The sequence below is a fragment of the Aotus nancymaae genome, unplaced genomic scaffold (genome assembly GCF_030222135.1).
Source record: "Aotus nancymaae isolate 86718 unplaced genomic scaffold, 86718_ANA_hifiasm-v0.15.2.pri h1tg000017l, whole genome shotgun sequence".
NCBI classification, from domain to species: Eukaryota; Metazoa; Chordata; class Mammalia; order Primates; family Aotidae; genus Aotus; species Aotus nancymaae.
In genome coordinates, this window is record NW_026988429.1 from 10,883,807 (window position 1) to 10,911,557 (window position 27,751).

At 44.7% G+C, this 27,751-nt stretch overlaps 2 protein-coding genes and 1 pseudogene across 13 annotated transcripts in view; 1 reads left to right on the plus strand and 2 right to left on the minus strand.

Annotated features, from left to right (window-relative positions):
• The window catches only part of DNAH6 (dynein axonemal heavy chain 6), a 359,634-nt gene extending 339,782 nt beyond the window's left edge, over nt 1–19,852 (plus strand). For 8 of the 12 annotated variants that reach the window (XM_064377854.1, XM_064377858.1, XM_064377859.1 and 5 more), the window contains 6 exons: nt 1,731–1,858; nt 5,667–5,852; nt 6,367–6,439; nt 7,608–7,759; nt 9,807–10,029; nt 13,176–13,424. In XM_064377854.1, coding sequence (XP_064233924.1) covers nt 1,731–1,858; nt 5,667–5,852; nt 6,367–6,439; nt 7,608–7,759; nt 9,807–10,029; nt 13,176–13,279 — 866 coding nt within the window. In that variant the 3' untranslated portion in view covers nt 13,280–13,424. Of the gene's footprint in view, nt 1–1,730; nt 1,859–5,666; nt 5,853–6,366; nt 6,440–7,607; nt 7,760–9,806; nt 10,030–13,175; nt 13,425–16,953 lie in introns of those variants that run through there. The other 4 variants (XR_010343232.1, XR_010343231.1, XR_010343233.1 and 1 more) reach the window with 4 other exon arrangements.
• On the minus strand, nt 16,803–17,971 carry LOC135275617 (E3 ubiquitin-protein ligase SIAH1-like; annotated as a pseudogene).
• The window catches only part of TRABD2A (TraB domain containing 2A), a 57,337-nt gene continuing 48,665 nt past the window's right edge, over nt 19,080–27,751 (minus strand). The window contains exons 6-7 of the mRNA XM_064377782.1: nt 23,303–23,563; nt 19,080–20,734 (exon numbers count right to left, since the gene is read on the minus strand). Coding sequence (XP_064233852.1) covers nt 20,551–20,734; nt 23,303–23,563 — 445 coding nt within the window. The 3' untranslated portion in view covers nt 19,080–20,550. The remainder of the gene's footprint in view (nt 20,735–23,302; nt 23,564–27,751) is intronic.

Here is a 27,751-nt window from a genome sequence, read left to right on the forward strand (position 1 = left end):
CTTAGATCCACAGGAGATTTAGATGTCTTATTTATTTATGCTTGGAAGAGATGTCATTACAGGAAAAAGAAAATTGAGGCAGAAAAAAATAGTGACTGAGTCCTGCTGGAAGAAAAGGAGCCCTGTGATTTCAGAAGTCAGTTATCTGCCTTCTAGAAGCAGGCCCTCAAGAGAATGTCTACTTGGGTAGAGAATTCTGTTGTTGAAGCAAATAGAGTCAATAAATATAAGATCAATAAGTATAAGATGGAGTGCTGGTTGGGAAAAAGATGGAGGGATGAATGGACAGCTAGAGAGACCGTGCACTTGTTTTGTAGAATCGCACTGACACCTATGAGGTTTTTCTCTCTAAGCTTCATAAAGCTTGTACTTTTACTGTGAAATGCTAAGCAGTTCATCTGCTGAGACTGAGAGCGCAGGGAAGCAATTAGCTCAACAAATGAACTGAGGGTTTGAAATAGCCCTTAGAAGAATGGTGGAAAGAGAAGACCAGGGACATGTAACCACAGCACTGTGGACCCAAGAGATTAGACTCATTGGCACTGCTATGGGATTTTTGTCCAGCAGCCAAATATGTGTGGTCAAGAAAAAAAATTGATATATGTATGTCATAGCCATTTGTTTACACATACTTTTCTCAGATATGCAAGGAAAATGCTGTTCCTTCCTCTTTCGTAGCTCATATGATTCTTCATCTGAGCCTGCATGTGATGATTGTAGGGAGAAAGAAGAGCTACATTTTCCATTCAGTTTGAACCATGGGCCTGTTTAATAATGCAGTCAGTCCCTTTAAATAATGGCCAGTAATGTGGGATAAACACTAAGTCTGTCTCCTCTCTGTCTCCTGTCCCCAACCTTTCCTTTGCAGTGCAGGTGAGCAAGGAAGCGGGAGATTTAAACACCTGTATGGCAGAGGGGGAGACTCGGGGTCACTGGGCCATCCAACATTTCCATTTAGATCCACTAACAACTCTTCAAGCCTAGTTTCTGGAATGTTCCTTGTCTGCCAGGCAACAGCTTTGTCCTGCTAGCCTTTGCCAATGAAGCCTTCAGGGTTCTGCCTCCCAATAAGGCAAAGCCAGGCACACCTTCCTGTGCCCTCCTGCCAAACCCCTCATTCCACATTGGAGACTTTTCAAACCCCTCATCAGACTTGCAGATACCACTGAGCCGTACTGACCTTCCATTTCATCCTCTTCCCTCTCAACCCTCACCTCTTCCCCACAGTCAACCAGAATGAAAATGAGCAGGTTTCTCCTTCCCTTTTCTAGTCCTCCTCCTATGTTAGCACAGCCAGTCTCTCTATGATCTCATTTAAGTAACTGGGGACCTGCATCCCCTGTCCCAGGGCCATAGACCACATAGCCCACACTAGGAAGATGAAAATACCCATAGCGAACATGTTTTAAGGGAGGAAATAAAATGCAATGGCTTAATGTTTGAGAGAAAAAACAGTGAGTATGTGTGTGTGTGTGTGTGTGTGTATATATATATATGCCCTGATACACATGAATTTAAGCATAATTTTCTATGATCGCTTTTACATAAATACAGGTGAATCACAAAAGCATTCTAAATTATAAAAATATCACATTTAAATCCTATGTATCTGGTTTAAACAATGAGAGAAGCTGGCTTTTTTTAAATGTTAAGATAAGCACATTGCCTTAGCAATATTGTGAGAACAAATCAATGATGACTGGCCTGAGGAATCACTGTGTATATTTCAGAAAAACTGGAAATGGAGGGTGCTTCTGAGAGCCTTTTCATCAAGGATCCTCAAGGACGCCTGAACTCCTTGACCATTGTTCTTGGACAGGAAGTGGACCGGTTTAACAACCTGCTGAAATTAATTCATGTATGAGAGCTTACTTCCATCTTTGCTATCGAGCATCAAAGCTTTGTAGAGAATTGTGTAATATGAAATTTTTCTGTTCCCATCACTTCAGCATTTTCATTTGAATACACTAACAACTCTTCAAGCCCAGTTGGTCTAAAAATGAATTTACCCTTGTCTAATGAGTCTGTATTCCCATTTTCTAATAATGACGGAGTGGATATGTAACATTACAAATTCTCAGTCTCCTCCCTATCCTAACTTACACCCTTAGATTCTATTGACTCACGAGAAATTGATCAGAGACCTAAGCACTCAATTAGGAGTGATTCATTGCTTGTTCCTAATGTCTAGTTTGCATTTAACAGCATAGTGTTTAAGCAAGACTATGAAAACCAGAATTTTTCAAAGTGCAGGACACAAAATGCCTGCATTAGAGTCCCCTGTGGCATGTGTTCAACATGTGGATTCCTTGATCCCAATCAAGACCTACTGAGTTAGAATTTCTTGAAGCAGAGCCTGGGAATATGAATTTTAAATAAACTCCCCAGATGGTTTTAATGCCACTGAAATTTGCAAACACCTGTTTCATCCTCTGCTTTATGTTTATAGATACTTTCTCTGCACTGCCTTGTATTTATAATGATGGTTAAAGGTCTTCCTAGTTTCTCTGTGCATAACTTTGATAAAAGAAAAAGAATAACTATTAGCAAATATTGAGCATTAACAGCAAAAGTGTTACTGCTAAGCAGGAAACCAAATGCCTAGTTCAAGGTCTAGACTTGGGGATAAGATTGGGGTAGAACTGAGAGAGATCTTTTACAGCAAAAGACCATTTCTGTTCCCTATCAGAAAGGCAAAGTCTCCAGATGTTGCTGCTTGGCTGGCAATACCTAGGTTTGTTGGTTAGATGGGCCCTGGGTCAGCTGAGTATGTAGTCTTCACCTTGGGACTATGGCATCTAGCCGGGTATGCACCAAAGTCAGCAAGCTAAGTCTCTCTCCTCTCTCAGTCTCCTGATCAGGTCTCCAGGTCAGGGCTTATCTCCTTCTATATTGGATGAATTGGGGCATAGACTAAAGACTGCTATGATAAAGATCCCAATAACATAGTCCAAAACAAGATAAACATTCACTTTACTCTCTCCTAACAGCCTAGAGGGAGCCCTGTCTAGGGGAGGTAGTTAATTCTGCTTTGTGAGCTCATCCAGGGATAAACAGGTTGGCTCTTCTAGTCTCAACAGACAACTTCCGTGTCTGGGTCTAAGGTGGCTGCCCCAATTATACCCTTTTGCCAGCCAGTAGGAAGCAGGAAAGAGAGAGGCAAGGAAAAGCAGCTTCCTTATACAGATGTGATCCAGAGGTTCTTCTTGTATCCCATTAGCCAAAACTTGATCACATGGCCACACCCCAGCTGCAAGGGTGGCTGGAAAACGCAGTCTCTAGAGGGGGTACTATGTGCCCAGCTAGCACTAAGGAGATGCTGTTGTTCTGAGGAAGACCAGGAAATGGATGCTACTTATGTCTTGCCCTTTCCATGAACTTTCACCCACTTGAAGATAAATTCAGATGTCACTTCCTCCATAATGTCTTTCTGGAGAGACCAGCCCTTCCCTCTACTGCCAGATGAATTAGGGTCCCATCTTCAAGGCCCCGTCATCTCAGGTGTCTGTGTCCACCACTGTGTTTCTTACATTTTTTATAATTTTCCCCCATGAGTATGGCTACTGTAACAAAGAATTTCTTAAAGACAAAGGAGCTGTTGTATTTGTCATCTTTGTTTCCTTAGTAACTGACATACTAAATCTTCCATAAATATTTGAATGTATGAGTGAACAAATGTGACTCTCAAATCTCCCTTGGTCACTTCTTCTGGCCAAACAAACCCCAGATCACCACTAACGGAGGAATTCACCTAATGGAAGCATAACTGGAGGAGCCCAGTGTCAGGTGACCCACAGGGCCATCAGGAATCACAGCCAAGCATTCCCATCAGAAGAGAGGTGCCCACCAAGGCATGCTGTGACTGTGCCAGAAGCCTTCCTCACCTGACCTCTAGTCCTAGACCGTAAGGCCTGCTCCTGCCTTGCCCTGGCTTTGTTCCCAGCCTCACCTTCCCTTCCCCTTGGGAACAGCCAGGCAGCACTGTGGTGACAATAAGAAAACCAGGGAAGGCAGCAGCACCCAGGAGTCTTGGGTAATGCCATCCTGGCAAACCCACTCTCCTCCAGACAGAACTGTGGGATAGGGCAGGTCCTGGGAGTGACAAGGCCACCCTGTATAGGCTTCGAGCCATAGGGCAAGGAAAGCCTTTGAAGTACTCTTTCTCCCATTTAATACATCTGTGTGTTGGCTGCCTCCTGAGGGAGAATCAACTGCAACATGACCTCTCTCTATTTTAAGCAGATCGTGAAGGTCTCAGCAGTCTGTTCCCTCCACCTCTCATTGTATGTGTTCACTCTGCATTTTAGATGAGTCTTCTGCTACTTCTTCCTATTTCCAGGTCTAACACGGAGGTTGTCTTGGCTCTGGCTAAGGGCCTCCTTCCTGCACTCTGCTGCAGATGGTTCCTCAGATCTTAAGGACAAATCTAAGTAAAGCACTTATTTTTTCTACCACTGCCTCTTGTGAAAAGAGGTGCAGGGAGAAGGGAACAACAAATAAATCTATGAAAGAATGGAAGGATATGTAGCCTGGTTTCATCCACACAGCGCCTGTTGCTAAGAAAGTGCATGTGGTCCCAGGCCTTATTTGGTTGTTTAATTAACATAAATTTTACCTCTAACATCTTCCTATTATATTTTCCCCATATATGACTGTTTTCACAACACTGCAACCTATGGGGACCGTACCCACCTATATGCTCTCCTTCGTCTTTAGCCAGGGGGCAAACATCGCCCTGTACTCCACTCCAGCCCAGTGTCTCTCCGGACTATGGCCTGCCTCCATCTTCTGATGAGAGGAGGAGAGGCTACGAGACATGTTTTAAGGAGGTGTTTCCAGTACAAGGAGACCCTCTGATGCCAGCTGGAAGATTAGTCTCATCTAAGACTCTCCCCTTTCTGGCTGGGCACAGTGGCTCACATCTGTAATCCCAGCACTTTGAGAGGCCGAGGTGGGCGGATCACCTGAGAACAGGAGTTCAAGACCAGTCTGGCCAATATGGCAAAACTCCATCTCTACCAAAAATACAAAAATTAGCTGGGCATGGCAGTACACCCCAGTAATCCCAACTACTTGGGAGGCTGAGGCAGGAGAATTGCTTGAACCCAGGAAGCGGAGGTTGCAGTGAGCCAAGATCACGCCACTGCGCTCCAGCGAGGGGACAGAGCAAAACTCCGTCTCAAAAAAAAAAAAAAAAAAAATATTTTTTCTACTCTAACTCTCGGGGTTGGGGGAACCCCCTTAGCAGAAATGAGCAGTGGCATGAGGTGGTTCTCAGTCCCCATCTCCACCACTTCCTCACGCTCTGTGGTTCTCAAATCACAGTCAGGCCTATTTTTCTTTCGGCCTCGAGGAGTGCTGGACAGTGGCATTTCTCCCAGCCACTTCTCCAGGCTTCAGGAAGCATTTCTGCTTCCTTCTTTCCAGCACATTGGACTCTGCTACTAACTGCCACCCTCAAGTGCTACATCGCAACAGTCATATATTGTAATAATGCAGGAGATATTGGAGGGTCTGGCCCAGCAGACAGTGTACAAAGAGGATAGAACCCAGCAAGTGGCATCTCCCGGCAAGGTAGCCCCTGCTGCCATGAATGTGTGTCATTGACTGGAAAATGACATCTGCAAAGGCCACCAGCACCTTAAATCCCTTTTTTGTTCTTTCAGACTTCTCTAGAAACACTCAACAAAGCCATCGCTGGATTGGTGGTGATGTCTGAAGAAATGGAAAAAGTATATAACAGTTTCCTTAACAACCAGGTTCCTGCTCTGTGGTCCAACACAGCCTACCCATCCCTGAAGCCACTAGGATCGTGGGTCAAAGACCTTATCCTGAGGACCTCATTTGTGGATGTAAGAAAATTCCCTTCACTAGGCTTTGATGAATATGATGGCATAGCTGGCCTAAGGTCCCTAGGAAGCTCTGACTGAATATATCCATAGTCACTGATGGATAGTCTGAGCCCAGAGAAACAGAAATGTCCAGAATGGTCTTACACTGATTATATCATTTGCCCTAGGCACTCATCCCCACATTCCATTTCAATTCCAGGCATCCTTGGGGTTTCAGCTCTAGTTCATGGGACCCCACAGTGAGGTATAGACCAACTGAGATGAGTCCAAACTCCAGACAACTTTGCTGCTGTCTCCCTCTCACATATCCCACAATAACCAGGCTTTGGGTCTGCAGTCATCAGGCTGGCAGAACAGGAAGGGGAATGGGACAGGCAGTGAAGTGGGGGCGGTGACTAACTCAGGGCTGCTTTAGATTCTGCCTCCTGAGAAGCTCTCCCCAAATAGGACTTTGCTTTAGAAGACAAATGCTATCCCAGAAATAATGTTTATTATAAGCATGTTTCTCCTTCAGTTGTGGCTCAAAAGAGGACAGCCTAAGTCCTACTGGATCTCCGGTTTCTTCTTTCCTCAAGGATTTCTAACAGGTACCAGTGCTTTTCCTAGAAAAACCCCACAGGAAAGGCATGACTTGTCATACACAGAGTTTTGAGGTACTGGGGAAATGGCATGGCTGCTAATGCTCTAATAGAGAGGATATTGATCTTAGGGCAATCCAACAAGGTCCTGCACTTCCTCACTTGTTGAGGGTACAGGAAAGATGGCAGAAATGGCAGATGTTCCCCAGCAACCTAATCCCTGCCCCTCTCAGGTTACGTAAGTGCAGGCACTACTGCCTCCATGAACACACAGAGTGTGCCTCAGTTCCCCATGTGACCCACTCTCGGGGGCACCAACTGCTGTCCACCTGCTCAGGTCCCAGCTGTGAGCAGCTTCCTTCCCTCTAAGAAATTCTCTTATGTGCCTCCATCGGCCCTTGGGGAATCTGGCTAGAGAGCCTCAGATGGGGCTAGAGAGCCTCAGATGGGGCTAGAGCCTGTTAGCAACTCAATGCTAATTAGCCAAGCCCTTCATCTCTGTCATTCTTTTTTTTTTTTTTCTGAGGTGGAGTCTTGCTCTGTCACCAGGCTGGAGTGCAGTGGTGTGATCTCAGCTCACTGCAACCTCCACCTACTGGGTTCAATTGATTCTACTGCCTCAGCCTCCCAAGTAGCTGGGACTACAGGTGCATGCCACCAAGCCCAGCTAATTTTTGTGTTTTTAGTAGAGATGGGGTTTCACCATGTTGGCCAAGATGGTCTTGATCCCTTGACCTCCGGATCCACCCGCCTCGGACTCCCAAAGTGCTGGGATCACAGGCGTGAGCCCCCGCGCCCAGCATCTCTCTCATTCTTAATACCTATTAAACAGCCCATATAAAACAAGCAGGGCAAAATCTTAAAGTTAGTGAGATTAGGCTCTGAAACTGCCTCACTGCTTTGTCTCCCACATGGCAGGGCAATGCACTGCAGACTGGCCTTCTTCCTTCCCTTCCTAACCAGGGCCAGAGTTTGTCCATCTCTTGGGCTCTTACCTCCCAACATGACCCACAGGCTTCCTGACCCTGTGAACTCTGAGTAAGGTGTTAACAGTTGGGTCTTCTCTATGGTGGGAAGGCTGTCTAATGCCAGGGCAGCCTGGTTGGGGTGAAGGGGGATAGTGCCTGGAGAGTAGCAGTGTTGTTTAAACCTAGCTTTCTGATTTTCATAATTACAGGAACTCTTCAAAATCATGCTCGAAAATACAGTTTGCCTATAGATGAGCTGAGTTTCAAATACAACATAATTCCCACCTATCGGGATCAAGCTGCAGTGATAGAAGCTGCCAAGACAGTGCAGTTTGGACAAGAACTGCCCATGGACATGGAGGTATTGTCCTACCTGGCTGTTATGGCAAAGCAGCTTCTATCCCACTGTCCCTGAAGATTTCAGACAACCTCCCATGTCCCACTCCCCCACCACCTCCAATTAACAGGAGCAAGAAGGGCAAGGTAGCAATCACACCTCCAAGATAAGCTCCCCAGTTAGCAGTTACCAGATGGGAACTGCCTAAACTAGTCTGATTTATAGAAATATTTTCAAAGCAATATTTTTTTAGCTACCTTTAATAACCTTCTACCTCTTACAGAAGCAATATAGCAAGAGGTTAAAAGCAAGGGTTTAAAAACTAGACCAACAGACCAGGCGCAGTGGCTCATGCCTGTAATCCCAGCACTTTGGGAGGCCGAGGCGGGAGAATCATCTGAGGTTGGGAGTTCAAGACCAACCTGACCAACATAGAGAAACTCCATCTCTACTAAAAATACAAAATTAGCCGGACATGGTGGCGCATGCCTGTAATCCCAGCGACTTGGAAGGCTGAGGCAGGAGAATCGCTTGAATCCGGGAGGCAAAGGTTGTGGTGAGCTAAAATCGCACCATTGCACTCCAGCCTGAGCAACAAGAGCAAAACTCCATCTCAAAAAATAAAAAAAAGAGAAAGAAAAAACTAGACAAGCCTGAGTTTGAATTCTGACACCTTTTTCACTAGCTATGTGTGCTGGAGCAATTGCTAACATGTCTGCACCTCTTATCATTTTAAGACCCTTCCTGTCTTAAGAGGAGGGTGTCCCAGGCCCATGTCAGGAAAACTTTAGGCTTCAGGAAGGCAAAGCAGCACCCACATAAAAGCCCCCACCGGAGCCTTCCAGGAGGCTGCCCTGGCCTGTGCCCAGCACACTTCATCTGCTGCAGAAGCTGATTCTAACAGACAGAAGTTTACAGTGACCACCAGGGCTCTGTCTCTCCACCCCATCCCATTTCACACCATGTCTCTGCTTGGGTCATATGTGCTGAGCCATGACAATGCCTTACAATCTCGGAGATCTGGGGAGACCTCAGACTGTCTAGCTGGCCTGTCTCCTGACCCACCTAGCAAATGTCTGCCACCAACAGACCAGGAGACAGGCCAGTAGTGCGGTGTAAGTGAAACAGCCAATGTCATGTGACCAGCGTATGTACTGGTCTAAACACAGCTCTATCTCTGTTACAAACAGGCAAGACCACTGGCAGCCCATTTGTCGCCTTGGTGCAGCATAGGAAAAGGTGCTCCCTGTGGGTGGATGCCCAGATGCTGGACACCCAGTAGGTAGCAGGATAGTTTTCAGGCAAACCTGCATAAACATATGTGGCAGTCCAAAAACAGGAAGGCCCACCCTGCTGCACCCAAGAAACAGAAAGTTTAGGACACCAAAAAGCAAAGACCAGCTAAGAAGAATTTAGTTTACCATCCTTTTATTCACTATAAAATGCACTACCTATTATCCACACTGCTTAGTCCTCTGCCTACAGATGTGAGGCTCCAATTATCCAAAGACCTGGGGCCAGAACTGGCCAAATCCACTCAGTGTTTGAGGAAGAATGACCCAGATGCCCACAATTGGCAAAAAAAAAAAAAAAAAAAAAAAAAAATGTGCACCAGGAGAGACATCCAATCACAGGACTCTGATGGGCAGGGTCTCTCACTCTTCCTCTTTCTTATTTAGTAGAAACATTAAAAAGTAAGCACAATTTTAAAAAAAAAAAAAAGAGGAAAAACGAAAAGGAATTTTCCATAGGCACTCTGCAAATATTATCTCAGATATATAATCTGTCTTCTAGGAGGGCATCCAAATCCTTGAAAAACCTTGCTAAGAATAACAGATGATAATCCCAGCTCTCTTACCCACTTCCCATGAAAAGGGGAAAAGTCATTACATTATTGTTACATTTTTTGCCTCTCAGAGCCTCAGGATTGCCCTCTCTAAAATGTGAATAATAACAGCGATGTATAGAGTGTTGTTTAGAATTACCTAGTGAGGATATGGGATATAGGAAATGACCCACGCCTGCTGCTCCCTTTCCCACTCTTACTTTGAAACATGTGGATATCTTTCAGTTGCCTTCTCCTGAGGATGGCGTTCTTGTTCATGGGATGTTCATGGATGCTTTTCGTTGGGATGATAAGGAGATGGTGATAGAAGATGCATTGCCTGGACAGATGAATCCAATGCTGCCTGTGGTGCATTTTGAACCGCAACAAAATTATGAGCCAAGCCCAACACTTTACCACTCCCCACTTTATAAAACAGGGGCCCGGGCAGGAACACTCTCAACCACAGGTGAGGATGTTCTTAAGATTAATTCAAATAATGACTGAATACAATCTTCAAGTCCAAACACTAAGCTGTAATTGGCCCAAGATCTCCCTTGGGCCAATTAACTAGACTTAAAATGAAGCCATCTAAAACATACAAAATTCCTAAGTATAATTGTAAATTCTATTTGTTCCGAGTGTAGATTAATATTATAAATTAATTCTTGCTTCTATTAGAATCTAACGAGTAGAAAATAGAGTTTAACAAGTAGAGACTTCCATTTTTAAAGTGGTGGCCTGAATAGACACTAAAATCTCTCTTTCTCCACCAAATCCATTTTTACTCACCATAAAAGAGATTTTAAAATAAGTGAATAGGCCGGGAAAGGTGGCTCAAGCCTGTAATCCCAGCACTTTGGGAGGCTGAGGCAGGTGGATCACCTGAGGTCAGGAGTTAAAGACCAGCCTGATCAACATGGTGAAACTCTGTCTCTACTAAATACAAAAAATTAGCCAGGCTTGGTGGCAGGCACCTGTATTCTCAGCTACTTGAGAGGCTGAGGCAGGAGAATCGCTTGAACCTGGAGGCAGAGGTTGCAGTGAGTCAAGATTATGCCACTGCAGTCCAGCCTGGGTAACAAGAGCAAAAACACCATCATAAATAAGTAAACAGACAAATAAATGGAAAGCCCTGATGCAAAACTGAGTGGATCTGAAGCTGATATACAGCCCTGAAAAAAGAAACCAGACAGAAAGAAAGCCACCTCAACATTTACACCAAGGTGACAGCTGAAGAATGAGCAAAGAAAATGAGCCGGGGAAGTCCCCTTGAATACAGCACAATGAGAGGGAGAAAGAAGTGACCCTGTAGAAGGAGCCAGAATTTGCAACATTTTTTCTAGTTAGGCAACCTGGAAAGAGAAAGTAAAGAATGGAAGAGTGAGAATGTTTGAAAAAAGAGAATGGCTGGTAATTTCCCAAAACTAAAGAAACACTTGAATCCTTAGATTATGAGGTCTTACAAAGTGAAAGGGATGATTTTTAGCAACATACAACAAATAATCAAATCTTCAAAGAAACCTAGACATACCAAAATGATACTTAAAGACTGTCAGAGACCAAAACGAAAAAAATTCTCAAAACAACCAAAGAGAAAAGACAATGTATAATATATGCTGGAACTGAAATCCCGGAGAATAAGAATCAGGTTGACATCAGTCAACTCTCATTATCCACAGTGCACGTAAGAAGATAATGGAGAACCATCTTCAAAGGGTTGAGGGAAAATATCTTTGAAGCAGAATTCAAAACGCAACCAAACCATCTTCCAAAGGGAAGGGAATAGAGACAGTTTGGAACACACAGTCTCTAAATTAATCATCACTGACCTTCTGTTTTGAAAAAAATCCAACTGTCTAGCCAGGTGTGGTATCATGTGCCTATAGTCACAGCTACTTAGGAGGCTGAGGTGGGAGGATCGCTTGGGCAATATAGTGAGACTCCCATCTCAATAATAATAATTAAAAAATCCAACTGTCTTAGTTTGTTTCTGTTTGTGTTTCTATAAAGGAATACCTGAGGTTGAGTAACTTTAAAGAAAAGTTTACTTGGCTCGTGGTTCCGCAGGCTATAGAAGAAGCACGATGCCAGCATCTGCTTCTGGTGAGGGCTTCAGGCTGTTTCCACTCATAGCAGAAGGCAAAAGGGAGCTGGTGTCTAAGGATTCCATGGCGAGAGAGGAAGAAAGCAAGATGGGAGGGAGGCACCAGACTCTTTAACAAGCAGCTCTCACAAGAACTAATAAAGTGACAACTCACCCCCGATCCCAAAGAGTATTAATCTACTCATGAGGGATCTGACCCCCATCACCCAAACACCTTCCATTAAGCCCCATCTCCAACATTGGGGATCAACTTGAACATGAGATTTGGAGGGATCAAACATCTGAACTATAGAAGCCTGGCATAAGGAATTCTTACAAATCAGTAAGGAGAGGGGACCAACAACCTAACCTTATCTGAAACTGTGACAGAAACCCCATTTTGTACAAGGATCAGCAGAAACTCTTTTTCAGCTATTTAAAAGAGGGGTAGTCCTATATAGTAGTCATCAATGGCCACTAATATTCCAAAAAAGAAAGGCAATCAGACACAATGTGCTTCCTGATAGAAGTACGTACTACCTAAGAAGTATTCTTAAAACTCAAACCTGCCAGCCTGGGCAAGATGGTGAGACCCCCTCTCTACAAAAAATACAATAATTAGCATGCTTGGGAGACTGAGGCAGGAGGATCGCTTGAGTCGAGGAGTTCAAGTCTGCAGTTAGCCATAATCACACCACTGCACTCCGACCTGGACAAAAGAATGAGACCCTATCTCAAAAAAAAAAACCCCTCAAACCTGAATGTAGTCATGCCTCTAGATCTAACCACCCCTTACAGGAAGAGAGGAATATATTTAAAATCACCACAGCAATGCTGCCATCAAAATCCAGATTCTGGGAAACTTAACAGGACAAACAGTCTGGTTGTTTCAACAAATATATTACAAGGGGGCGGCAAAAGAAGCAGAGGGAAACCTACCAATGGACAGATTTAAGAGAAACATCACTGTTGCCAGATATGAAACTCCTTTGAATCCTGGTTATTAATAAATTATTAGGCTGGTAGTGGTGGCTCATGCCTGTAATCCCAGCACTTTGGGAGGCCGAGGCAGGTGGGTCATTTGAGGCTAGCCGTTTGAGACCAGCCTGGCCAACTGATGAAACCCCATCTCTACTAAAAATACAAAAATTAGCCGGGCATGGTGATATGCGCCTATAGTCCTAGCTACTCAAGAGGCCGAGGTAGGAGAATCACTTGAACCCAGGAAGGCAGAGGTTGCAGCTAGCTGAGATCACACCACTGCACTCCAGCCTGAGTGATAGAGTAAGACCCTGTCTCAAAAAAAAAAAACTTCTGTGAAGTCTAAGCTGGATGAGTCCTAAATAATTATTTGTTCTAAAATCTTCATTTTATAGAGCATAAAACAGACCCATAAAGGACTATTTGTCCAACATCTTTAGGGCAGTCAGGCCTGGAACCCAGATGTCTTGACTCTTAGTAGCCTCTCTCTGTGTATGTGGAAGCTATTATCTATGTAACAACCCTTTTTTTCCTATATCCTCAACTAGGACATTCAACCAACTTTGTGGTAACCGTCCTCTTACCCTCCAAGCGGTCCAATGACTACTGGATTGCCAAGGGATCAGCTTTGCTCTGCCAGCTGAGTGAGTGAGAAGGTGCCACCTAAGCACTGAAAAAGAACCAGGCCAGAAATCTTTCCTAATGGGGGAGAAAGGTTTGAATAATTTCTATGTGAGCAAAATGGTGTTAATTCTGATTTGACTTAAAAGTATTAAATATGACTTTTATTTCTCTTATGACCTTAAAATAAAGTGTTTTGAGTTCTCTCTATCAGCAATCCAAGCTCTGATGTAGAAGCAGTGGATTCAACACCCACCTAGTAAGCATGCTCCCCGACCCTAAGTGAGTGTCAGGCAGCTTCCCATCAGTTACCTTCTGGGACCCCCAGAAGGAGTCAGGACTCAGCACTCGCTTCCTCACACAGGCTTCTTTCCTCTTCACCCTGATGGGAAAGATCCCAGGTGCTTCCATTTCTTTTTTTTTTTTTTTTTTTTGCCAGATATTCTTTTTTTTAATTTGTTTTTTTTTTTTGAAGAAAGAAAAAAAAAAGAATGAAGAAGAGGAAGAAAAAGGAAGAGAAAGAGGGAGAGAGAATGAGAGTATTGCTTTATTGCCCAGGCTAGAATGCAGTCTAAAAATGGGAATTGAAAACCTCTTTTATGCCAGTAATTGTGCTTAACAATGGAGACAGGAAGGAATAAGGGAAGAAAATAACAAACAAGCAGCCAACCAATATTTCATTTAAACCTATGAAATGCTATGCGATTACTGAGGAGTGATTTACTTCCAATTATGTAGTCACTTTTGGAATAGGTGTGAGGTGGTAATGTATGTTTTGTGTATTTGAAGTGGAGAGTTCTGTAAGTGTTTATTAAGTTTACTTGTTCTGGGTCTGAGTTCAAGTCCTGAATGTCCTTGTTAATTTTCTATCTCGTTGATCAGTCTAATATTGACAATGTGATGTTACAGTCTCTCACTATTATTGTGTGGGAGGCTAAGTCTCTTATAAGTCATTAAGAACTTGTCTTATGTATCTGGGTGCTCCTGTATTGGGTGAATGTCTTTCTTTGCCTCTTTTGATCTTTGTTGCTTTAAAGTCTATTTTATCAGAGATGAGAGTTGCAACTCCTGCTTTTTATTTATTTATTTATTTTTGCTCTCCGTTTGGTTGGTAAATCTTCCTCCATCCCTTTGTTTTGAGTTTTTGTGTGTCGTTGCATGTGAGATGGGTCTGGATACAGCATACCGATGGGTTTTGGCTTTTTATCCCGTTAATAATATTTATGAGTTTAATACTGCCATTTGATGCTAGCTGGCTGTTTTGCCCATCAGTTGATGTAAGTTCTTCATTATGTTAATGCTGTTTACTTTTTGATATATTTTTGGAATATTTTTGGAAAGGCTGATACTGGTTGTTCCTTTATATGTATAGTGCTTCTTTCAGAAGCTCTTGTAAAGCAGGTCTGGTGATGGTGAAATCTCTAAGTACTTGCTTGTTCGCAAAAGATTTTATTTTTCCTTCGCTTGTGAAGCTTAGTTTGGCTGGATATGAAATTCTGGGTTGAAAGTTCTTTTCTTTAAGGATGTTGAATATTGGCCCCCACTCTTTTCTGGCTCGTAGGGTTTCTGCTGAGAGATCTGCTGTAAGTCTGATAGGTTTTCCTTTGTGGGTAACCTGACCTTTCTCTCTGGCTGCCCTTAGTATTTTCTCCTTCATTTCAACCCTAATGAATCTGACGATTATGTACCTTGGGGTTGGTCTTCTTGAGGAATATCTTTGTGGTGTTCTCTGTATTACCTGGAGTTGAATATTGTCCTGCCTTACTAGGTTGGGAAAGTTTCCCTGAATAATATCCTGAAGAATGTTTTCCAACTTGGATTCATTCTCTTCGTCACATTCAGGTACACCTATCAAACGTAGATTAGGTCTTTTCACATAGTCCCATATTTCTTGGAGACTTTGCTCATTCCTTTTTATCCTTTTTTCTCTAATCTTGACTTCTCGTTTTATTTCATTAAGTTGGTCTTCGGCCTCTGATATCCTTTCTTCTGCTTGATCAATTCAACTGTTAAAACTTGTGCATACTTCACGAAGTTCTCGTGTTGTGTTTTTCACCTCCATTAATTCACTTATATTCCTCTCTAAATTGTCTATTCTCGTTAGGATTTCATCAAACCTTTTTTCAAAGTTCTTAGTTTCTTTGCATTGGGTTAGAACAAGTTCTTTTAATTCACAGAAGTTTCTTATCATCCACCTTCTGAAGCCTACTTCTGTTAATGGAACGCACTCATTCTCCATCAGGCCTTGTTCTATTGCTGATGAGGAACTGTGATCCCCTGTAGAGGGAGAGGCATTCTGATTTTGGGTATTCTCAGCCTTTTTACGCTGGTTTCTTCCCATCATTGTAAATTTATCCACCTGTCGTCTTTGTGATTACCGACTTTCAAATTAGGTCTCTGAGCGGACGTCCAACTTGTTGATTCCCAGCGCCAAAATCTGAGCAATCCACTGCACCGGCTAAAACAGCGGTGTTAAGATTGATGATGCTTTTCTGCCCGGGAATCTCTGGTCTAGCTCCCTTCTTGAGTCCGTCCTTCAATCAGCTGAATAGGCGACTCTGTCTTCTCGGAGCTCCAAACAACATTGGCCAAAAGAGTCACCCTGGTGACCCGTGGGGCTCCTCCGCTGGGAATCTCCTGGTCCGTGAGCAACAAAAATTCATCTGAAAGTGTGGTGTCCTCTCGCTCTCTGCACTTTCACTGAGAGCTACAATCCCGAGCTGCTAGTGATCAGCCATCTTAGAGCTCTCTCCTGATATTCTTTTAATGAGAATTATAAAAGACCAAAAACATTTTTTTTTTTGCAAACTGCCTTTTTAAACAAATGATTTGCTTTTAATTACAAATACTGTGCATGATGATGCCTTCTTCTGCAAAACCAGTAAATACAAGAACAAATTTTAAACAGATGATTTGTCCAAGATATTTGAAAAAGGAAACAAAAGCCCAATTTTCATTATAAGAATCAATTGATTCTCTAACCTTTCAAAGATTAAGCTCAAAGGTGTGACTCATCTGTAGAAGAGAGAAAGAGAGACCATCTTATAGATGCTTTAAATAGCTTTTGATAATTTTCCCGATGTCACCTTTACTTTCTGGAACTCATAGCTTCATAAAATAGCTGATTTTAAAATATTTCTAATGAACTGATTAATGGGGAAAAGAAAGTATGTATTGAATGCATGTTATAAATTTTACCATAAACAATTACGCATATCAAAAGACACTAACTTTAAAATGGTACCAAAAAAAAGTGAGGCAAAACCTGAATTACAGAAAAGAAAGTCAAATTTATTTAATGAAAAACTAGAATTAATAAAAATTAGCAAATACACACCAAAAAAAGCACACAGCAGTACTATGTATTGACTCACAAAGGGGAAAAAGCAGTGGCCCATGACCACTCAAGATGGCTTGTCAGTTAAAGGAAAAAAAGCCAAACACGCACACACCCACACATGCAGAAACATAACAAAAAAAAAAAACATTATTTTTCAACAATACAATCTACAGCAAACACAAAACTCATAAGTATTTTACAATGCTTTCTTCTTTCTTAATACAAAAGATGCCCATCTTGGGTGTACATACATACATTTTTTCAGTGGTTTACTGTTGACTTACTTTTAAATATATTAGTGTTACTACATGCAACTGTTTCCTGTATTTAACAGCCTTTCTTTTTATTTACCTTCATGTGTCTAGCTTTCACCTACCAAAAGAGTTTTAGATTGGTAGGCAGAAGGGTGCCTTATTTTCTGTGAAACTGAAGTTTTAAACACTGGCCCCAAAATGTTTGATTGCCATTTCAACACATGGAAATACTTACATTGATGCCTAAATTGCCATTTTCTGCAAAAAGCTGTGCAATGCTGTTGTCAAAAACTAGACAGTCACTATTCATAATGACTGTTGCAATTCCTTCATGAATAGATCAAGGAGTTGCTTCCCAAGTCAATCGTCGCCTATGACCATTTAGCTCAAGTCGGTAAGCAAAATTTTCAGCTTGCTTGCGTGTTCCTCTCAGCTGTACGATTGCAAAGAACTGCTGGTGACCATCATATTTTTCCTGTTTCTCCAAGACTAACATGAAGTGAAAGCCAAAACAGGACTGCATCATCACCCAGTCAACAGCACCAGGAAGATTAATGTCTGTAGCAAGGAAAACTATATCCTCTCCCTGTAGGGTTGTAATGGACTTATGCTGATGCATCAGATGGGGCATTACAGCATCCAGAGAGCCTTGCCATTTACAGGAAGCACCAGGGCACAGACAGGGATAAGGCCTAAACTCACAGAGCTCTTCGTGGTCTGCTTTTTCTGTGTGCGGCAGAGTTATTTCACATCCAGAAGAGGCATATTTACACGGGAAAAGTACTGAATTAGCCACTTTCTCCATAGCCAAGTTGCAAATGGATCCCAACGGGCCCCGGCAAGTTGGACAACATGTGAGCTTTGGGCCACAGTTGCTACAAACAAGATGGCCACTCTGACATTGAAGAATGGGTGGTAACACATAGTCAAAGCAGACTGGACACTCAAAAAGACTTGCCAAGTCATTGTTGGATGCAGTCGTGCCAGTCAGGGCAGGCACCCTCTGGGATGGTGGACACTTTGAGATACCGGTAGGTCATGCTGTAGCAGTCTGACGGCTCATTTCTGTGGGCAGAGAGCGCGCCTCAGACCCCGGTCCTGGCACCAACGCGCTCCGTCGCCAACCCCCACCACCGCGGGCAGCGTCACAGCCTCTTCCCGGCACCAAGACCGACGGGACACCCTGGGCCACCTCTGCCACTCCAGGTGCTTCCATTTCTAGACTAGATTAAGGCTCTCAGAGTCCAGTGCATGGGAGGTTGATGCAGCGGGCACAACTGGTAGAGCAAAGGAGCAGGATAAGAGATCTGCTCGTGATGTCAGTTCCCCATTCCATGGGGCTACATCACAATCCTCGGAAGAGCCTGTGCTTTCACAAAAGGGCAGGCCAGTCCTGCCCAAGGACGGAGGATTTTCCCCTTCCACTTCAGGACGAATCTGTGTGAAAACTAATGAAGTCCCAGCCAGGTGCATTGGAGCCTCTGCCACCTCAAAAGCAGAGGTTGGTGGGTCAGTTCTAAAATGGAGCCGCCACTGTGACAAACCATCTTGTGTCAGTCCTGCCTGTAATGGTCTGTCTGCTTCCTTGGCCATAATGTGACCCAAGAAACAAGGGAATCACCCAGCTAGGATTGAGCCCTTGATAGGAACCACACCACCCTCTTACAAAGAATTGGAGGAACAGAGTCAGCCACAGTGATCCTACCCTCCCAGTTTATCTCTGCCTCCTCACTTTATCCCCATACCTATCGAGGTTAAGAACAGACTCAAGTCACAGAGAAGCAGGAAACACCACTTTTACCAGAAATCAGTGCACAAATCAGAAACTACTCTTGGTGTTTCAAGCAGAAATAGGTACTAACATGGTTTCAGGAACAGCTGCCACTGCAGAAGTCAAAGAGCTGGTATTAGGCATCACAGCATCTGTACTCCAGGGTGGGAGCCCTGAAGGAAAAACCATGCCAACCTTGCAGCTACTCCACACTGAAGCAGGGGAAGAGGGGGCTGCAGAGAACTGGCCACCGCACAAACTTATGTCTGCTGCAGCCTGCACATACCCATGCCCACTTCTCAAGAAAAAGACTCTCTGCTCACTTTTATTTTCCAAATATCCCATGAGTGTATCTCATTGGAGAATTAATCATAGCAGCAAGAGGATTTGGGAGTTTTTGCCTGCCTACCCCTGCAATACAGGTGGTGCAGAATGGAACCAAAGTGATGGACACGGGTACTGAGTGCCATCACACCACTCTTTCAATAAAGCCACAGAGATGTTCTGGGCCCTGGAAATAACTGAGCATGAACCCACAAATGCCTCAGAAAACGAAAGGAAGCCAGAGCAACAAACCCAGGCAATCAGCCTTACCCTAAACCAGATCAGGGGACAAATACAACTACTTCTTATTGGCCCCACCCAAGTCCTGGACAGACCTTCTGCCCAGGGTTTTTGTGGGCTACTCAGAGGCCCAGGACCATAAAGGAAGCTTGCCACAGGTAGGACCTTGATCTGGAACCATGGTGGTTAGGGGAGGGAGATTGCCTGGGCAAGGTTAAAAGCTCCCACTTCAGATTCAACTGGGGAATTTCCACTCTTACACATTTTATAGAGAGAGTCCCAATAAGATTTTTATTTAGAAAAAACATTGACAACAGACATGTAAATAATAAATAACAAGATGGGGATTGGGAGTAGTATGAAAACCGCTTTCTTAGGATGGTTAACTCTTATCTCTGAACATCGAATGAGATAAATTTCTAGATGCTGTTCTCTATTTTTATGTTATTGGACCAATATTCTATATAAATAACTAAGATGTAACCATTTAATAGTCTGTACAATCAACCTCAGTACTGTCACTACAATATTACATTCTGCAAATGTTATTCTGTTGTGTCAGATACCAAATTTTAGTGAGGTATCTCCAAAGCACATAGTAGAAAAGAAAATTGGTTAATTACTCATGTCTCTTTCACTGTGATTTGGAAATGATTTAATCTCTGCAGAATGAGACCCTTTTTTGGACTAGCTTTTTTATTTAAATGGCTCAATTTGTGTTGATAAAAAAAAAAAAAAAACTTTCTTGCACAGCACCTCTGAAACTTTCTTGCACAGCACCCCGCTCCCCTACCCATCCTCCAGCATGTCAGTGAGACACACACATTATACAAAATCAAAGCATCTCTCAGGGCACAGGGAGTACCCTATTCACCAGAGCTTGAATAGAGAGGTACAGACCACAAGTTCCATGGCCTACCAACTCCCCTGCATCCAGAACCAAGAGCGACACAAAGAAAGGGAAAGGATCCAAAGCCAGGGCCCAAAGGGATCAGAGCTGTAGCTGAGAAGTGCAGGACCCGGGAGAGGGAGTGAAAGGATTCAGAGGGTGTGAGAGAAGAAGTTGTCTGCCTGATATATACACATCATGAATAAAAGTCTACACACAAAAAAAGGTATTTAATTATTTTCATACAACTCATTTATAATTTATTTTCACACAACTCAATATGTTACCAAACTGTACACCTCCCCCCAAAGTTGGATAACCTGAAGTCACATTCCTTGGAAAGAGAAGAATCAACACTGGGCTTCTTTTTCGGGAGAAGTCTCTCCTGGATTGGGCCCATCAAGGCTAGACCAGAGTGTGGAGTACAGGAAAGGCCATCCTTCAAGTCCAAGGGATCAGGGTCTTAGCCTGGTACTTCCAGTCATTACAGCAGGGGTGTCTCTGTTTGGAAAGCCAGCACCAGCACCCAGAACACAGGAGTCCAGAGAGACAGGCAGGCACTGCTGGCCACCAACTGGCTGCGGTGGGAATGCCCATGGCGAAGGAGCCGCAGCTCAGTGGAGATGTGCCTGTCCAGGACAGGGACCTGGAGTTGTGGGACCATGTCACTAGGAAGCAAAGAGAAAGGGTCTAAAAGCACAGCAGAAACCACTGCACACTCCAAGGCCCCCAAATGCCCACACAGCTTCTCTTCATCTCCCTCCTAAAAGACAGGAATGGGTATTAGTATGTTAATAGGCTTCCTATATCTCTGGCCCTCTTTCATGTCTTTGGCCACTGCTACCAGAAAACCCAATGGCAGAGGATATTAAGACCAGCAGACTGCCAACTGTCCCTGGCAATTTGGTTCTTCATTCAAAGATTATTGAAAGTCTTGGTATAAGGCCCAATTCAAAGTTTGCTAATTATTAGCCTCTGGGCAATCTTAGGCAGGGACTTTCCTCACTGGCCACCACAGAGGCAGAGCCAGACCATGCAGATTCCTCCCTGGGTCTCTGCCTCGCTCACCTGCCCAAGTCCAGGCCTGATGTGAACAACATGTAGGTATACTGGGTCAAGACAGTACAACTTGAGGGGCCCGTGACCTCAGGCTCACCCAGATCTTTCAGCTCAGCTGAGGTATAAAGTGCCCAACTCCATGGCCACCTTAAAGGAAATGGCCCTGTTTGAAAAAGTACTAAACAGGTGAATTTATTCCTGCATCAGTGGAGGATGGTTCATGAGTCACCCTGGGACATGAACACCATGAGAAGCTGTCCACATTCTCCAGGTCCCATCTGGCTGCTAGCTTCTGTCCGTTTAAACTGCAAATCACATAGCATATCACATGCCTGCTTCAGACCTTTCAGTGGGTCCCTACTTCCCTCCCTGTTTACCTCTCTGGACACATCTCACCTCACTACTCCTTTACTTCCCAGGCTCCAGCCAGAATTACTTTATCTTGGCTTCTTTAACACAATCATTGCCTCCAGCCAGGCTTTCACATTGTTACCTCTGCCCTCAACCCTTCCCCTTCCCTATTCAGTTGTTCATTCATTCACTCATTCATTCTACATTTATTAAGCACCTGTGTAGGCACTGGATCTCTACATCTACTGATTCAGACTCAGACGCTGTATTCACAAGGTTCCAATTTGGCTTCTACTCAGGATAAGCCAAAAGGATGCTTCCTCAAAGGAAAACTTTCCTGACCCTTGACCCTAAGTAGTAACCTCCAACACACACACACACACATATGCATGCACCACACATACACCCATAGCACCTTACACTTCCATTGCAGATTATCTACCCAAAAATCCATCTTCCTCACCAGACTGCAAGGTCCATGATGGCAAGGCCCACTTCTGGTTGGCCCCACACAGACAGCACCCAACACAACAGCAGGCACAAAGGACGGACTCAATAAGCCTGAGATTAATTTAATTGGATTCCTGCTCCCAGCCTCTCTGGGGTAGTTCTTCCAGGTGTCTTGTGCCCTGCAGACTCAGGCTCGTCTATCCACCTCCAATCTCCTCCCCAGCCATTTCTGAGACTACGTTCGGTGTAGGGTCACAACCCTTCCCTTACAATGTGGGGGTTAAACACGCCCATGCCTATCGAGCTGCTTCCAGCTCTGCAAATCTATGACATTCTCCCTGAATCTACCATGGAGAAAGATCTGAAAAATCAAGTTCTTTGCAACCTTTCCAGACGCCTTCCACTTTTAACAGAGTCATCCTACCCCCAGACTTGTTCTTTAACAAGCATAAACATGTTGCCCTTGCCCTGGCTTGAAGCAGCTACCCTAAATCTGGATTCGCTTTTGTCACAGGGGACAGAAAAAGGGTGCCTGGGATCATGAGGAAAGAGAAAGCTTTGATAGAGACTACATCTGTATCACGACGATATGAGGTGGAAGAGTTTCATCCCAAAACCATCCCCTACTCCCCGATCTGTGGAAAAATTTTCTTCCACGAAATCAGTCCCTGGTGCCAAAAAGGTTGGGGACCACTGTTCTAGAGGCTTCAAGAACAGATGGTCGGCCGGGCGCAGAGGCTCACGCCTGTAATCCCAGCACTTTGGGAGGCCGAGGTGGGTGGATCACGAGGTCAAGAGATCGAGACCATCCTGGTCAACATGGTGAAACACCATCTCTACTAAAAATACAAAAAATTAGCGGGGCATGGTGGTGTGTGCCTGTAATCCCAGCTATTCAGGAAGCTGAAGCAGGAGAATTGCTTGAACCCAGGAGGCGGAGGTTGCGGTGAGCTGAGATCGCGCCATCGCACTCCAGCCTGGGTAACAAGAGCGAAACTCCGTCTCAAAAAAAAAAAAAAAGAAAAAAGAAAAAAGAACAGATGGTCAGGCAGCACCATGCCCACCAAGCCCTCTGCCCATGGTAGAGACTATGTCTGTGTCATCCTTGGCCTCCATATGACCCAAAAAGGTCCTGGTACATGGTAAGCACTCAAGAAAAATCTGTTGCTTTGACTTAGCAAGGAACATGGTCTCAAACTCACTAGGGCTATGTTCTATGGCTTGAAACAGCACATCCTCACAGACAAATCATAGCTTTGTTTCTGTTCAACTCACAACAAGGAAAGACCTCACCCTTGCCCATCACAACCAGTGTGAGAGGCATTCCTGGGTCTGCTCACCAGGGTAAAGGTGGATGCCAACCCGACTCAGCCTACCTGCCTGACCTCTCCTCCATGCGGACCCACAGATCGCTGAATTGCCGGAGTCGCTGCCTCCGCTGTGGCCGCCTCCACTTCTTCTGGAACTTCTGCACGGCCTCACCAGGCAGGTCGGCACTTCCAGGCCGGGACACAAGGGGTGGCAGCGTTGAGTGCACTGAGGACACGGCTTCCGGTGCCAGTAGTTCCGGGGTGGGCACTTTTGGAGCAAAGATGGTGAATGGAGTGGGCCGTGGAGAGGTCTTTTTACTCTTCCCTCTGTACATAAGTGGAAGGAGGAGGTATTTGGAGGAGGATCACACAGCATGGCGCCTCCCCCAGCTCTCTTACACTTCAGGGTTTCATGACAGCAGATAACCTGAAAGTTCAAGCTGGCCAGGGAGGGCAGAAGTTACCTGGTTCTTGAAATTACCTTGGGAATTGATTTTTTTGATACCTTTTTCCCCCTCAGATATCCTCACCCTACTCTCTCCAAATTCCCTAGTCCTGGGGAGAAAGATCCAAGATTTTTAAACTATTTCATGTACAGTATTTACTTTTCCAACAATGAACAAGTCAGCCCTGTCTAGGAAGTCACTGACAATTACAGGGTTTTGTTGTTGTTGTTGTTTTTGTTTTTTTAGAGACCAGATTTCCCTAAGTCACTCAGGCTAGAGTGCCATGGCCCAATCATACCTCACTGTAGCCTCAAACTCCTGGGCTCAGGTGATTCTCCCACCTCAGGCCCCAAATACAGGCAAATGTCACCACTCTGGCTAGTGAATAATAAAGCTTTGAAAGACAGATGGAAAATGTTTAAATGCCATTTGCTTAAAACAACTGAAGTAGCCCTAAACCCTGCTAACCCTTTCTGTACCCTCTTGAAGGCTTTATTCAGGAAGGGGCTCTCAGGGCTGTCGTCCAACCACTTAATCACAGATCTGGCCTGAAATCATCTTTCCCAAAGAGATTTTCACAACTGATAGGAAACTCAGACTTACTTCCAGTTTTCCCCTAAAGGTGACTATAGTCACCAAATACTTCTTTTAGTGAAGAAATAAGCTTTTAGAAGGACCAAGTTTCTTCCAACAACAGAACTTTTGTCAAGGGTTTGGTGAAGGGGATGGGGGAGCAGAAAGAGAAGAATTCTACTAGATGTCAATCCCATTGTCTTCTGATATAGGCAGCAGTGAGGGTCCTGAAGCTCCCGTCTGCCTGAGGAGGGGGAGCAGTGGCTATGCCATGTCTAGGGCTTTCCTCATCCATTGATACAGGTGCCACTGACCAGCACATGTAAGAACTCAATTACTCTGAAACAGCCTTGATGAACCATCTACCTTGCCAGAATGGGCCTCAGTTTTGAACCACAACATGGCAGAGTCTGAGAATTCAGTGCTAATGGCCTTGTGTGAAGACGGGACGAAGTATATAAGAGGGAAAGCAAAAAAGGGAAAGACTTACATTGGGCAAAAAAGATAAAAGAGGGGAATTCCTCAAATGGCAAAGGATTGAAAAAGGCCCCTACTCTGAACCTGAGACTAAGGACCCCAGAAGCAGTCATATCCTAGAAGGTTCTTGGGAGGACAGGGCTTAATATATTCATTACTATCTCCTGAGCTCAGCACAATGCCTGGTACGTAATTGTGACGCCACTTAAATGAATCCTTTTACTGTTACAGCAGAGAAACTAGAACCTAGAAAGGGAATGTGGCCCCATCAAGGCTCTCTAGGATTCAGGTGGCCTCCTAGGGCAGGAGTCCCCAGGCCCCAAGCCGTGGACTAAGCACTGGTCTGTGGCTTGTTAGGAACTGGGCCACACAGCAGGATGTGAGCAGCAGGCGAGCAACCATATTACCACCTGAGCTCCACATCCTCTCAGATCAGCAGGGGTATCAGATTCTCATAGGAGCGGAACCCCTATTGTGAACTGTGTGTGCTAGGGATCTAGGTTGCACACTCCTTATGAGACTCTAAGGAGCCTGATGCCTGATGATATGCGGTAAAACAGTCTCATCCCAAAACCACCTCCACTTCCCCAATCCATGAAAAAATTTTCCATGAAATCAGTCCCTGGTGCCAAAAAGGTTGGGGACCACCATCCTAGAGGCTTCAAGAACAGATGGTCAGGCAGCACCATGCCCACCAAGCCCTCTGCCCTTGGCAGAGACTACGTCTGTGTCATCCTTGGCCTCCATATGACCCAAACAGGTCCTGGTACATGGTAAGCACTCAAGAAAAGTCTGTTGCTTTGACTTAGCAAGGAACATGGTCTCAAACTCACTAGGGCTGTGTCTTATGGCTTGAAACAGTGGGTCCTCGCAGTGAGACAAATCATAGCTTTGTTTCTGTTCAACTCACAACAAAGACCTCACCCCAGAAACTCCAGGTAGCCAAGGCCAGGGCTTAAGAGCCGAGTTAACAGCCCTGGGTGGGAGTTGGAAGGTAGGGATCAGGAAGAAATTAGCTTTACTCTTCCTGGTTTTTATCTCCCTCATATTTCTGAGCTAAGGAGTCCTGAGGAATCTAACACCTACTTTATGATTGAGGAAACTGAAGACTGGGGTGAAAAAACTGACCTGCGCAAGGTTCCAGGAAGGATTCTGTGCCATTTTTAAGTAACATTCATTGTTGAGATTTTTTTCATGTCATAAATCTAATCCATTCTCATTGTAGAAAATACGAAGAGTATAAATTAGTGTCACTATAATCTCCAGGGAGAGATCCTACAGACAAATGCTCACGTGGGCTCAGACAGGGGTTTAAGGGTACCTAGGTCAATAGGGGCGGCTGCTTTTCTGTCCCAAATAGAAAATTCCAGCTGCTGAACACACCCAATCCCTCACAGAACCGCTGGGCTGGATCCCATCACAGGCTCAAGATCTAGATTATCATGTTTGGGCCAGTCTGGATTCTCACAGTTTAACTAAACTTAAGCCCGTGGTCATTTTGGCTACAACATAGGACTACCCCTTGTGCTCACAGCCTGTTTGTCCCCTACCTGCATTTCACACAGCCTCCTCCGTGGAAGTATCCAAGAAAGAAGCACACTGGTTGGCAAGGAAAACAGCCCAGGCTTGGAGCCTGAGACAAGATAACTGACCTTTCTGAGCCTCTTCTGCTTATATAAAACTAAGCTATCCCACCTCAGTACTGTGAGGATTAAAATGGTCCAAGCACCATGCTTCACACAGTGCTGAGCACACAGAAGATGCTTACTTCAGATGCATCCCCCTTCTCCCAGTCTTCTGAGAATAAGTGAAGCTGTATAAACCCTAGCACGGCTGACCAGAACCTTAGAGCACCCCACTGTGTAACCAAAGGGACATCTTCCGGATCCCCAAAGATGTTCATGACCTAGCCCCTGGAAGCTCTGAACACATTACCTTACAGGGTAAAAGGAACTTTGAAGATGTGATTAAGTTAAGGACCTTAAGATGAGGAAACTAGCCCAGATCCAGGTGTGCCCAATCTAATCACACGGGCCCTTAAAAGCAGAGAACCCTTCTGCAGTCAGAGGGGGATGTGACTATGGAAGAATGGTTATAGAGATGCAACATTGCTGGCTTTGAAGATGGAAGAAGGCTCCACAAGTCAAGGAATGTGGGCAGCCTCTAGAAGCTGGAAAGGGAAAGAAAACAAATTCCCCAGAGCCTCCAGAAGGGAATGCAGCCCTGCTAACACCTTGATTTCAGCCAGTGAAACCTGTGTCAGACTTCTGATCTCCAGAAGTATAAAATAATGAATCAGTGTTGTTTTAAGCCACTGAGTTTGTGATTATTTGTTATAGCAGTGATAGAAAGCTAACATAGTATCCATTATCCTAGCGGGAGGAGGGAGGAACTGCCTAAGCCCTCTGCAGATTAGCCCAACAGAAACCGCATCTCTTTCTCTTCTCTGCTCAGAGAAGGGCAGCCTCACATTCAGGAGCATTTCCTAAGTTTTCCAGCCTGCTGACAGGTGGAGCGTGGCGGCCAATAGTTGCCCTCCCCACACCCCAACATGCACACCCATCTCTGTCTCCCCAATACCCCAAAAATTGGGGTAAGGGCCTCTAGCTTGAAGGCCCTGCCCCAAGACTAAGGCAGCTGGCAGAGCCTGAAGTAAGCTAGATCATCACTTAACAGCCCTCCTGTCCCCAACCACACCAGCCTGCCCTGGATTCCAGTTCCACATGACCAGAATCATCCCTTAAGGACTACCATATGGCTGCTGAGGAGGGGAAGAGGGACACGGATATCCCCCCGCTGCCCTGGTCCTCCTTGCCAGCCCCTCATTGTAGGCATTCTCCCCCACCCACTTTCCTGGGCCCTTAGCCTCCCAGGACCCTGCCCCTTCTTCCTCTCCTTTGGAGACCTCATCCTCCCTCATGGCTTCACCTGGGACCACCGTATGCACGTTCACCCTTAAAACCTCTCAGGTCTCCCACTGGCTGAATAAATGAATGCACGTGAGCAGTACCAGCAATAA